This window comes from Beta vulgaris, chromosome 8 (genome assembly GCF_026745355.1).
Source record: "Beta vulgaris subsp. vulgaris cultivar EL10 chromosome 8, EL10.2, whole genome shotgun sequence".
In the NCBI taxonomy this organism is placed as follows: domain Eukaryota; kingdom Viridiplantae; phylum Streptophyta; class Magnoliopsida; order Caryophyllales; family Amaranthaceae; genus Beta; species Beta vulgaris.
This window is the reverse complement of record NC_079209.1, coordinates 10,572,542-10,586,329: the sequence shown is the minus strand read 5'-3', so window position 1 is coordinate 10,586,329 and position 13,788 is coordinate 10,572,542. Positions and strand designations below refer to the sequence as shown.

Here is a 13,788-nt window from a genome sequence, read left to right as displayed (position 1 = left end):
GGTTATAATCGATGAGAGGATTTTTGGGGTAGTTGCTTAAAAAGAGTTTGCTACATCTGTACATTATACATAAGCATTGAAGTATGTAATAGTTGGCCTAACAAAAATTTCACAATTAGCTTCTCATCCACTCAACCAAAAATCACAGATAATAAGAAACATATATACCAAACAATTTGATAACTAATTCATAGCTTGATGCCATAAATTCAGCCACTTGATACTAATTTAGTATAGTAAGAGAGAAGTGAGGATGTCTATAGGAAAAAGTCTAACAAGATGTCACTAATCGAAGAAATTATCAGCTCCTAATCATTGATTTTACAACTTGCATTTACATCCTAAGGTTATAGACTTGTAGCCCCTACTTACTTTTTATCATTTGTAGCTAATAAGGAAGCCAACTAAACTACTTGCAAAGTACTCCTTTTATCATCTAATCAAGCAACTTCAATTATTCCTCTCTGTTTTACGTTAATATAACTTGCGTCTCCCTCCTCGGAAAATAGCCCCTAAACATAGATTTGTCGGGAGGGCAATATGTAAAACAAAGGTTGAGAGTTGAGACTAGATGGGTTTACAATATATCTTTCGGGTTGTTCTTCCTATGTTCCATATCTCTATTTGTATTTCTTCTACAACAAACATTTTCATTTTCTGAAATTCATTAATAATCACTCCTAGTTTGATTTTTATTTTCTCACTTATAATCTTAATATTATTTATATTTAAAGAAAATCTGTTCAATTGATTTTTTTCAATTTATAAGAAAAAAATATAATCATGTGGAGTCAGGGGCGGGGCAAACATAGGAGGGGCCCTATACGCTCTCTTAAAATTAGGCCTTTCATATTTAGTTCATAAAAGATATTAGATTTTCAATTTAAGAAAATACTCTCAACATATCAAATAATTATAAATAAACAAATATATAGATATAAATAGAGTAAATTTTATTGGAAAATCGCAAAAAAAAAAAATATATAGGAGTATGAGTAGAAATTAATGAGAGAGAGTTAGGAGGAGAAAGAAGAGAGTAGCCATTAATGGGGAATCGGGGATTTGAAGCAGCCAAAGAAAAACCCACGCGTGATGGTTTATTAATGTGAGTAGGTGATGAGTCAGCACTCATAATTAAAATAGCAAAAAGTAAAAAAAAAAAAACTGCTCCTAAGTAGAATTGAACCCGCGCCCCTTTTCCCCATCCCTTACTACTTTACAACTAATCCAAATGCTTTCCTTTTGTTTTTCTTTCAAACATTTAATACATATAATATATTTCGGGAGCCCTCTATTTTTGGGGCCCTATCCGTCGCCTATACTGCATGGGCCAAGAACCGCCCTTGTGTGGAGTCTTGTTTGATTCATTTTAATTAATACTATATTAATATTCAGTCGTTATAGTTTACTAATATATAACAAAAGATATTTAATTTCAAAAATGTTCAATGGGAGACGCACATACAAGAATGAGAAGGATAAAAAGAACAGAGCGAATACAATATTATTAGAATTTGGATAGAAGTTCACTCTATTTATCAAATTGGTTAGTTCATTGTAGGACTTATGTACTAGTTTGAAGATTAATATCATTTTGTTCATTATAATTCTATGATAACTTCTTTTATAAACCCGATTATGACCTGAACCAAAATAGGAGGGCCAATACTAATTCATTAGTAGATATCTTATAAATCTAATACTCTCTTCGTTTCTTTTTAATTTACTCACTTCACTTTGGGGAGAACCATGGAGGAAGTACAAAAGTATGAGAGAAAAACTAAAAACGTGGAGAGAGAAACTGAAAGGTGAGAGGGATAAAGTAAAAAATGAGTTAAAAATATTAAAGAGTGGATGACATGGGTGGAAAAAGAGGAGAAAGTAGAGGTGACATATTACCAAAAATAGAAAAAGTAATAGTGTGTAGATTAAAAAGAAATAGACCAAAAAGGAAAGTGTGCAAATTAAAAAAAAAACAGAGAGAGTATGATTTTAATTAACATTTAACATGAGTACAACCTTATTATATGACATTTTATTTACTGAGTCCAGTTGAGTGAAGGATATTCAATGCCCAAAAAAAAAAAAGAGTAAATGATATTAACAAAGTAATCAATTTGTCAAACATATAGAAGGTGATAAAAATGATTTCTTATATTAAGATTATCGTCGCGTCGACGTTAGATGGTGTTTTTTTGGGCCCAATAAGTCCTTAATGGTTCCCACATGCTCCCAAGCCCTGGGCCAGCTTGGCAAATTCCAATGGGTCCCACCCGTTTCGAATCTTGCGCCAGTCTGGCAGGGTACTTTCACATATTTCAACACCTATAAATAAGGAGCAGATCCCCATTTATTGAGGTAATGAATTCTAGACAAACTACTTCACCATCCCAATTAAAAGACATCAACTAACTTGATCGTCGGAGGGGCGATTCCGGATACACCTCTGTGGTAGTCTAACTCTCGCTTTTGCAGGTCTCTCGTCATTCTCCGAGCAGCCGACCACCATCTCGACTCCTAATCTCGATCCATCCCCCATCTTACAAGTTTTTACCTGAAACAACGTTACTAGCCATTTGGGGGCGTGAATGAGAATTTGGTGGCAGGATTGCTGGGTTATTTGAAGTTGTAGGGGCTTGAGTCTTGACGCTAAAGATTCAATTTGCTCAACATTTAGGGCGCCGAAAGAGAGGACTTAAATTAGTTGGTATAATAGCTCGAATTTGAGATTATTTTATACCAGTTTTGCTCTATTTATCTAATAAAATATGTTAAATGTAGTCCTTAGGAATAATTATTATATTTAAACATAATAATTCTTAAAAGAAAAGAAATAAGTTAGTAAATGGTTGAACGACATGTAGTTTTGTCATAATATTTCAAGCCTTTTTCATTACAAAAGTAGTATTTGGTCTTTAGTTTTTCTAAACGATGGAATAAAAACAAGAAACCGTATTTGTTAATTTGATTATTCGGTATGATAGGAATTGGGAGTGCGATTATGATTTTTGTTCAATTATTAACACCCAATTATTGCTCTGCTCGACATTGTCGTATCAACACATTACTCTTCAATCTCATACTTAGCTTATAAGTTATAAGTGTTTCTTTTATATAATTGAAATAAAAATGTTTACAAGTTAACATTACACTCCCTAAGTTTTTCTTTACTCTAAACACACACTTTTCTTTTCGGTATGTCTTTTTTAATTTACACATTGTCGGTTTTTCTATTTTTGATAAGATGTCCTATCTATTGTCTTTTATTTTTTCCACCCATGTCATCTACATTTTAATATTTTTACCCAATTTTTAGTTTCTTTATCTCATTTTTTAAGTTCAATCTCTCACTTGTTTTTAGTTTCTCTCTACTTTTTCAGTATCTCCCTCATATTTTTGTACTTCATATTTAATTCTCCCCAAATTAAAGTGAATAACTTAAAAAGAAAATGAAACAGCAGTAGTAATCATCCCTTTGTTTGACTCACTTCTCTTCCTACTTCATCAATTGAACCAAATATGCATTGAAAAAGACTAGCTAATGAATAAGGAGGTAATTTCTTAAGGGATGATGGAGTACTTGTTAAATTTACTTGAAATATTCAGAAAAAGCTTTAAATCTTTGAGGTATCGAGATGATTATACTTTCTACGTAACAAAATAAATGTTGCACATTGATGTTCACGTTTATCGGTGCATTATTTTGACTATTGATAACTGTAATTGTGTATTAGTAAAAATTATCAAAAGTTAATAACATGAAAACATACATTGAGACGAATCCAACAAGATATGATATAGTATCAGTTGATATTTATCTAAAACTAAAAAATGTATGATCAAATATAGTAGGTGAATAGTGCAATTTTAAAAGTGTAACATCTAATTTGTTAGATAGGAAGTATTAATAATATGATGCAATTAGAGATTTCAATGAGTCGAGAGTCGATACTCCATAGTCCATACCTTACCATACTATTGCCATCCCTATGTGCAATCGTTGCACTAGAATATTGACTAGATGCACCCGTAAATTTTACTTAAAAAAATTGTTGATCTCAACTAAATCCAATAAAACAGTAGACAAACTTGAATGGTAATAACACGCGCCACATCTACCGCTTGAGTATCAAATATCAATCACTGACCTCCCATTGCACAATAATTGAATTACTCAATCATCACTTTCACATTTATTTTTAACTTTTTTGTTTTCAAATTTTATTTTCTCTCTCATTCTATCAAACAATTCCGTTCCATTCTCTTCATACAATCACATGAATCTAATTCTCTCCTCTTTCTCTCTCCTACCTCCATTTTTTCTCCCCTTTTAAGACCCCAAATTCATCCTACATAAATCCCAAATTCAAATGAAATGTTCATGGGACCCACCTCAGCTTAATTACACAAGAAACATACCTCTAAAAATTCTATATATACTTCATTCACCTCCAAACTCAACCTTATGTTTTACTACTATATTGAACTCTCACCTCTAAGTTGTGCCATTTCTTATTCATTAATTATTTGGTTAATCATTTCATTAAAAGAGGATCATAAATGGCCAAAGGCCGTAGATTAACCTCGTCCCTAAGCGAGAGGTTTCTTGGCACAGAATCCTATAATTACTACAACCACCACGTCCACGACCACGACCATGGCTACCACGGAAACGGCACAGTTTCCGAGGTGTCGGAATTTGAGGAGGTGGATGTGTGGCCGATGGAGGACGATGTCTCAGAAAACCACCACCACCTCCATCATAACAACCTGCAGCGAGAGTGGTCCCCACGCGCCACCGTGGAGAGTGGGAGAAGGCGAGTGATAGCTAATAATGTCAAGTGTCAGGAAGAGGAAAGGCACGTGGGGGGACTGTCCCTGGCATTTGATGACAAGACGGCGCCGTCATCTCGTAGGATCCTGCACCAATTTGGAGGAGCCACGGGGAGTGGGGGCGCACGTGTGGTGGGCCCAAATAGACACATGGCCACGTCAGCTCCAGTGAACGTTCCTGATTGGAGCAAGATCCTCCGAGTCAACTCGGTCGAGTCGATGCATGACTCGGACGAGGATGACCGAGTTAGTGACTCGGCCATGGAGCCACCACACGAGTACTTGGCTCGGAGTAGGCAAAAGAATGCATTTTCGGTTTTCGAAGGCGTGGGTCGGACCCTCAAGGGTCGGGATATGAGCCGAGTTCGCGACGCGGTTTGGAGCCAAACCGGGTTCGAAGGGTAAATATAAAAAATAATAAGATTTTCAAATATATATGTGGCTAAATATTTATATTAGTGAAAAATGAACATTGTTTAGGATCCATTTTTTGAACCGGGTGGAGGGGTGATGATGATGAACGACTCGGGTGTTGAGTCAACTCAGTGAGTTAGCGAGTCGAAGGCGAAATGCCTAAGCCCCAGCCCCTAAATACTCCTCCCTTCTCTTTCTTGTCTCTCTGTGGTATTAGCTGGAATTTGGGAATTGTCTAGTATTTGTCAGTAATAATTTTTACTACCTAGTAATTTTGGCAGAAAGAAATTTGTAATTTAGTAGAACTTTTAGAGGCAATAATTGTAGAGCAATGGTGAAGTTTTTTTTGTTTTTTGGCACAGCTTTTTGACTTATTTCAGGCCTTTTGTGTGAAATAATTAAAAGATCAAGTTCTAATAATTAAGTTTTACCATGTAGGGCTAACTCTAAGCATTGTTATTAGCTTTTACTCTGTTTTTTTGTTTTAAAAAAAAAAGATAAAGTTGATCACTATTTTCAGTTGAAAACTTTTTTGCTTAAGGCTTAACTGTGAGACTCTATTATGGAAGAGCATATATAATTGGATCTCTTTATCGTGCAATTAAAAATAATAGTATTTATTGTTAGTAGCTAACACTTTAAAATGAAAATCTTGAATCCGCAATGATAGTGAATAAGTGCATGGTTTGCCTTTGTTGTTGGTAGGTAAGATAAATGGTCTCTTACCGAGTCGGAATTTATTGTAAGTCAATCAATCATGAGTTAGCGGATTAGACACTTTAGGGGCGGAATGGAAAGGTAAGTGCATGGTGAGCTTGTATTGCATTATTTATAGTGAGTTGATGTGGATAGAGGATGACATAAACAGATATTAGGTGACAATAAAAATGTTAGTATTAGTAGTGCTAGGTGTCATTACATATGCAATTATAATAAGTGCTACAATGAAATAAACTAAAGCAAGGTTGATGTGGACTATTAGAGCATTATAGTCCTTTGAAACCAATTGAAAGGACATAGGAAGATACATTTAAAATGCAATACAAAATACGTAAGAGTGCAACTATTTTTAGTTGTTGACACTCATCAAGTTCGTTTTGTTAGAGATTCCACTTACTAATAATTATATGCTGATCCAAAATTGAATGTAACAATGAAATACTAAATCATGCTAACGAGGTTCGAAGTATAAGAAAAAGACTTTCACTTGTTGAGTTGTTGTGACTACTTTATAGCTTTTACTTCTTGGAATCTATCCTTCAAATTTTTAAAACATAAATTTGCACATACTTATATTGCTATATATAGCACGTCATTTTTCCAAAATATAATTCGATCCTAATAAACATCTTATATATATTTTTCACGTGGATTAATGAAAAGTGAATAATTATATATCAAAAAAGTTTGAAAGTTATAAAGAAATTGTTTAAATCGAGAGCAAACAAATGGTTAATGTGCAATTGTGTATGAGAGATAAATCAGGAGTATCTTTTATTTTTCCCTCTATAGAGACATAACAATAACCTTTCAATTTTAAAAGGATTAATTTATTGTTGATTTACATATTTCAGAAGAAACTCTTTCTACCAAGTACTAAGTAAAGTAATTCAAGCTGTGATATAGTCCAATTAATATATTATGAATCATGAGATATCGTTGCATATTGAAATTTAAAAAATTGTGACAATCCCAAGTACTTGTTTTGTAATTTTATATTAGATTACTTCACTGGATATACAACGTTTTTTCCATATATAACTCTATCATTAAAATTTAAAAGGAAAAAACTCTAGTTTAATCTCCTTAATATGCACTTGAGTCAATAACCTTTTACTCACTCGAATCCCTTAATTTAATAGAAGGGTTGAGCATCAAAGTGGTCATAAAGATGGTACTAACAACAAAAACTAAAATGAGTACAAAAGCATTGAATTCAAAAGGTAGACAAGGGGAATAAAGATAAAATAGACACAACAATATTTGTGGGGGCTTTCAGTTTTTATCTTAAAGAAGAAGAGCCAATTGGCCACTGTTTATTTAGGAGAATAGAGGTGGTTCATGGTTGCGTCATGTTATTACTTATCAAAGAGAAATGGGGACCCTTTGGTAGCACAAGTTGACAACGTCCAAGAAATATGTTAACTCATGTACTTGAAAAATGACACAATTTTTGTGGGGTTTGGGCTTCTCTTTCTTCCCCCTTTTTTCAGAAAGAGACTTAAGTTGGTTTCAGTCATTTGCAATTTTTTTTATTATTCTCCCAAAAAAAAATTATGTAGTTTTATAATTTAAATTGAGGTGGTCCTTGTATATTTTTCAATATCAATCAATATACAAGGCATATTCCTTTGATCGTTGATTCATGTTAGTATTGTAGTAGCTATATATGACTGTTAATCTTTGAAATAGTTGCTTTGCATCCTGTTCTTCTTTTAGTTCTAGTAAAGCATGCCAAAGCAAATTTATGTAACTGGGTAGGAGTTTTAAGTCAAGGAGAATAGTAGCAAGAGCTTAGCGTTTGTTTGATTGAGTTAAAAAAAAGAAATAATAGTTAAGTGTTAGAGAGTTGGATTAAGAATGTGGATTAGTTTGGTTGATAATATAAATGTATAGGAAGTTTTGATTCCTATAAAATGGAGAAAGTTTCATGCGTAAGTCTGATTAGGTAAGTGATATAATTTTTCATGATCAGCCAAACAACATGATTTTTTTTAATATGGGAATCATTTTTCTAGTCAACTCAGTCTTTTTGTTATACATCCTCCGTTTGCAATTAAATGCAATAAATCCACTTATTTACTATTCACATTTTTCACTTTGATTAAGATTTGTGATTTATACATAATGGAAAACATAGTCAAGTGTGATCAGCTTAAATTCTTCTCATGACACACTTTCATAAGATGTAATTTTTATAATTATTACTTATATGTAATTATCGATATGTGTAAAAGTAAATTTGTTATATTTAATTCGTATGAGTTGTTGAGTGCATATGTCTACTTAAAACATGAGGATAGAATAACAATGCCTCATTTCAACATTTACCTGACTTTTTGGCCAAGAAAATCTCAAATATTCTAATGAATATAACTCGAGCTAGAGTAAGCAAAGCGACTTTAGTCTAAATAAGCTATTGAAAAAAACATTTAACTCTGGAACTTTTATCCAAATTTATTACAGGTGGGGCCTCAAATGTTTGATCAAATCAGAATATATCGGACTTGATTAACATTGATAACCTCGAGCTACAATATAAACAATTCTCTTATTAGAAAAAAGAAACAATACACAAAATTCTCCCTTTTGTATGGGATGGAATTGGAAATGCGAGTATGCGACCAAATCACATTATGTCAATATGCCCATTTTGTTCAAATAACATTGGCTAATGTAATTGCCTTCTAACCTTTCGTTGACAGGAATAACACCAATCAAATCATCACTCAACGAGTACCCAAAACTCCAACTGATCTCCATCTCCAACCTCCAACATCCACTCTAATTTGTTATATTGGGTATATGTGTCGGAGAAGATTATGATGTGCAGAAGGATTCTCTAAACCCCATCCCCTAATTACACGACATGTTTGCTTGTCTTACCAGTGTAAAACAGAACATTTGTCCTGGTTTATTCGATATTTCAACGGGTAATTATTTTCATTTTTTTTTGAAGTGATATTATCATGGACCTCAACTTTTACGAGTTAAGGATACAAAAAGGACTCAAATTATCAGTTTTTTCACCATTCAGGACCTACAACTATTTTATGCACCCTTTGGAACCTGATGACGAGAATCCGGCAAGTTAACTCATCGTTAACTGAACTGAGGTTAACTAGACCCAAGAAAAAGGGAAATCAAAATTCAAAAGTAACCGTTGGAATTTTTGGAACTTTTAGTTCCTGAAGTACAGTTTCACAATATGCGCTATACAAAGAAACCCAAAAAAAAGCATAGGAATGTTCTTATGTCCCAAAATATATTAAGAAGCCAAAAAAAAGACAAATAAGCAAAACTCCATTGGTCAGCCTCTTCAATCAGCAATCACCATCACCAATAAAACTGAAAAAAAGCAAAACTCCATCTGCAAAGAACATGTATTTCAATAAGGTGCTCTGCGATTGTGGCAGAGTATCAAAGAAAAGAGTTTCTAAAACTATGAAAAATCCTTTCATAAGGTTTTATATTTGTGAAAATTATAAAACAAGAAGGGGTTGCCAGTTCTTTGAGTGGATTGACAGTCCTCATCCTCTTGAAATAAGGGATGAGATGGTAGCTTTCATTAGAATGTGATTGTTGGGTTGGTGGAGTAGCAGTTGCCTGATTGGGTGCCTTAGGTGCTGTAGGAACATGACACTTTCTCTTATTGTGTCCCTCTTATCTACAATTGCTGCACCTCATTATAACCCCCTTCTTGGACAATCTTGTACTAACTACCTCCCCAACAGATGGCTTTCTCTTGAGAGTAGGCCTGTTATGTAGCTTTTTCACAGCAGGTGCAAGTATTGCGTTAAAGGTTGATTGAGGTCACTCTTGTGGTCCATTCAATGGCTCTAATGGAAACAAGTATGCCTTGAGATATGTGTCTTTTGAAAAGTAATGTGACACATAGTGCTCAATGGCTCTAATGGAACACATACATGCACATGATGTGCTCGTTGAAGAGCACATCCTCAGCAGATTTTGATATTTTCATGTTAAGCCTTCAACAACAACGAACCAAGACACAATAAGCTTTCCCAAACAAACAAAATTTTATAACTTTACCCAACCCCTGTTTTAACTAGTTCTTATAATGGCATGAAAACATTGAAGTCCGAATTTTTCAACGAGATTTTATGCTCAAAACATTCAACGACATCACAAACACATAGGAAAGCATAATTCAAACAACTTAACATCAAATTCTCACATATATTTGATTTATAAAATTCGAAATTCAAACAAAACCCTAATTCATAACATTTTTTAAACATGAAGATTTAAGTGCATAAGATGAAAAAGAAAATTACCTTGAAGATTTTGATGTGTTTTGCAGAAAAAATCTATCTGACAGAAAACTTGTATTGATAAGAGTGGAAGATGAAGAGTGTAAGAGTGAATGAGTACGGAGGAAGAGATAGTAGAGGTTATGTATAGTGGTGCCAAGTTTATGGATACCAATGCAACGAGTCGCCAAACGCTGCATTTTTCCTCTTGTCCAAATACAACAAATCATTGCTTTTTGGGTTTTCCCAATTTATTACTTTATTTGGGCCCCACGCTTAACCATAGTTACAATTTTGCAACTTCAATTGACAATAGGTCCTGAACGGTGCATAAAATAGTTCCAGGTCCTTAACGGTGAAAATCCTAATAATTCAGGTCCTAAATGTATCCTTAACTCCAACTTTTACGATATTTAATTTAATTCAGTTTGATGGACTCAGTTTTTTAGAGTAGGAAAAAAGACAAAGGAATTCCCACCCTAAATTTTTTTTGAGAAATTCTTTGATATAACCATTAATTCCGAAACTACCGTTTCTTATGTAAAAAATAAAATAAAAACATATATCAAATGACACGAAATAAATGACAACATGACATCAACTTCATGTCATTATTTGTGTAGTACATATCATATTTAATGGAGAATGTGGCATTACTCGTTAGGTACGTGTGAGGGTTCATTGCACATGTAGCATGTTACATCCAGGATGCAAACAAAATTTATGAATAGTGGAATTCAAACCTAAAAGTCTTGAATTGTGTATCATACTATCTATACTGAATAATATAAGTCAACAAGTATATTTACTATATGTGCGTGACTTTTATATTTTTGCATTTCGTCTGAAATTTTATGAATAGAAGTTGATTCTATTAAAATGGATCAAACCCTAAACATCAAGTTAAGCTCAACATCAGTACTTGTAACACGAAAAAAAATGTACTTCAAATCCTAACCAAATTCCAAACTTGACGATTATGATTAGTTGGAAACATTAATCAGCACAAAATCAAAATTCCATGCAGATTGGAAGAGTGATGAAGACCGAGTTACCTTCAGTGAGCTTAATATAAAAAGAGATATCATAAAATTGCAATTGATGGTAGATATATTGGCTTTTTGTGTGGATTAGAATTAGCTGGCGAATATTGAGAACAAACAAAAGATCCCTAGACCCAAACTTCTTGTTTTATGCGAGTACTATAAGACATTTTAGAATTTCTAAAGTTAGTATCTTTCATGTCTTTCTCTCAAAATCACCCAATTCGAACAACGACCTTTTCCTATAAAACAAAGTACAGTGATATCTAGAGACGGTGTGTGGTATAATTTCAACGGGTTTTTGATGATATACTCCTGAATAATTTTGCATTCTACAATAATATATTCTCTACAATTCACTATATATCCCCGTTACTTTTAAATTCATCATATGTTCTTAATGATAAGGAAAAATTGTTTTAAATAAGTCAACCTTTGCGTGATCTCTCAATTTCAAGTCTAACTTTTGATTATCCCTTGTTAGAAACAAACAGGACGCAATGGCAAAAAGAACAAAGATTTCAAGGTTGTGCCGTGGTAGGAGACCACTGACTTAAAAGCAATAACGACCCGACAATGGTGGTAATTGATCTGGCCGGAAAGCTCCCCAAGGTTTACACAGCAGCCTACACGGCCACCACTAGCAAAATAGACTTTGGAGAAAAGTACGAAACCCAGGAAAGAGAGAGAAAAGAAGGAAGAGAAGAAAATGTTGTTATGTATCTCTTAAACTGATCAGAAGCACTGATTTTATAGGAGAGAATCGGGCCAAAAACGGAAGGCAGTAAATGGAAGGATATTAAGGGATTGCCATCAATCCTGTAATGGTCAAAACATTAAAAATCTCCAATGGTCATACACGCGCTCAGCCTGGGTCCAAAAATTTTGTTAAGTTTATTCCCCAAATCCCAAATCCCAAGGCCTGGTCCGGGCGGGCGGCGCGCGCGTGCGTGTGTGATAGCAAGCCCAAACCAAACATGACATCCAACCACAAAAGCATCTCAAGTACCAACGCAACAATAGGAAGGAGGGAGGGAATATAAAAACAAGGAGGCATTCCCTCCCACAAGCAATGTGGCACAAAAGAATAAAAGAAGCTAAGGCTTTTCAAGCCTTAACTCCAATAATCCCCCACAAAGGCTCTGAAAAGGAAAAGAAATGCCTGGGTAAGGAAAGGAAAGTACTTAAGCACCAATATATTTTGATTTGAATTGATGCATAGTGAAATGAGGCAACAACTTACTATCTAGTAAGTGAATTTCTCTTGAACTCACTATAGTTCCGTTGAGACCCCCACAACACATGCCTACCTTAAGATTGTGCATTCTCCGCGATACATCACAAGCGCTTTATAGCCATGCGCATTCCTTGGGTCTAATAAGTGCTCTAGAAAGACAACCCAATCTTTCATAGAAGGCGGCTTAACTTCCACACTTACGTAGGTAGTCCATCAAGTGTTTTTCAATAACACCACCCCGGAGGGATATGGAACTATTAAGAGCAAAAGCTCAACCTCTCCATGTATATCCATCAAGTGCGTCTCAGTAGCACCACCAATAGGCTATGGATAAAAAAACACCACCATGCGTCATAAGGATGAGAGATGTAGTGCAAGTTAAAATTTTATGGCTTCGTTTGACCTCAAACGGGTATCCACCTTAAAATTTCAACTAATGGGCTTTAACCCCATCCCTCTCTACGACTCTAGGACAACTCGCCTAGATAACCCCTTAGTAACAGGGGTCTGCAAGATTTTTTTTCGGATTTCACATAGTCCAAAGAAATTACCCCATTTTTCAGGAGTTGTTTGACGACTTCATATCTGATCCGTATGTGTCTCTTCTTACCATTGTAGAAAGTGTTCTTAGCAACACCAATGGCTGCTTGAGAATCACAATGAAGAGAGACAGGTGCACCCTGTCCTCCCCATAAAGGAACATCAGACAACAAATTTCTCAACCATTCAGCTTCTTTCCGTGCCAACTCAAGGGCAATGAACTCAGACTCCATGGTGGAACGTGCTATACAAGTCTGCTTCGAGGACTTCCACGATACAGCACCACCACCAAGGGTAAACATATAGCCACTAGTTGAACTAATCTCATCATTACCAAATACCCAATTTGCATCACAAAATCCTTCAAGAACAGCAGGAAATTTAGAGTACATGCTGACAAAAATCAATAGTTACTTTTAGGTATCTGAGAAGACGATGAAGAGCACTCTAGTGTTCATTACTAGGGTTATGGGTATATCTACTTAGTCTACTCACTACATAAGCTATGTCAGGTCGAGTACAATTCATGAGGTACATCAAACTACCTATGATTTTCGCATATTCACTTTGAGAGACACTTTCACCTAAGTTCTTGGTCAAACGAATACTAGAATCATAGGGAGAACTCACTGGAACAACATCAAAGGAATTAAACTTTTTAAGCACCTTTTCCACATAATGAGACTGACTAAGGAAATGCGACCGGAGTTTTTCTTAAGTCTTACTC

The 13,788-nt window shown here is 34.6% G+C and overlaps 1 protein-coding gene across 1 annotated transcript; it reads left to right on the top strand.

Moving 5' to 3' along the window:
• The first annotated feature begins 4,243 nt into the window (after positions 1 to 4,243).
• LOC104901003 (hypothetical protein) lies at positions 4,244 to 5,691 on the top strand. The gene has a single exon (XM_010688546.4). The coding sequence runs from the start codon at positions 4,561 to 4,563 to the stop codon at positions 5,236 to 5,238; it is 678 nt and encodes a 225-aa protein (XP_010686848.1). The 5' UTR covers positions 4,244 to 4,560; the 3' UTR covers positions 5,239 to 5,691.
• Positions 5,692 to 13,788: the final 8,097 nt, after the last annotated feature.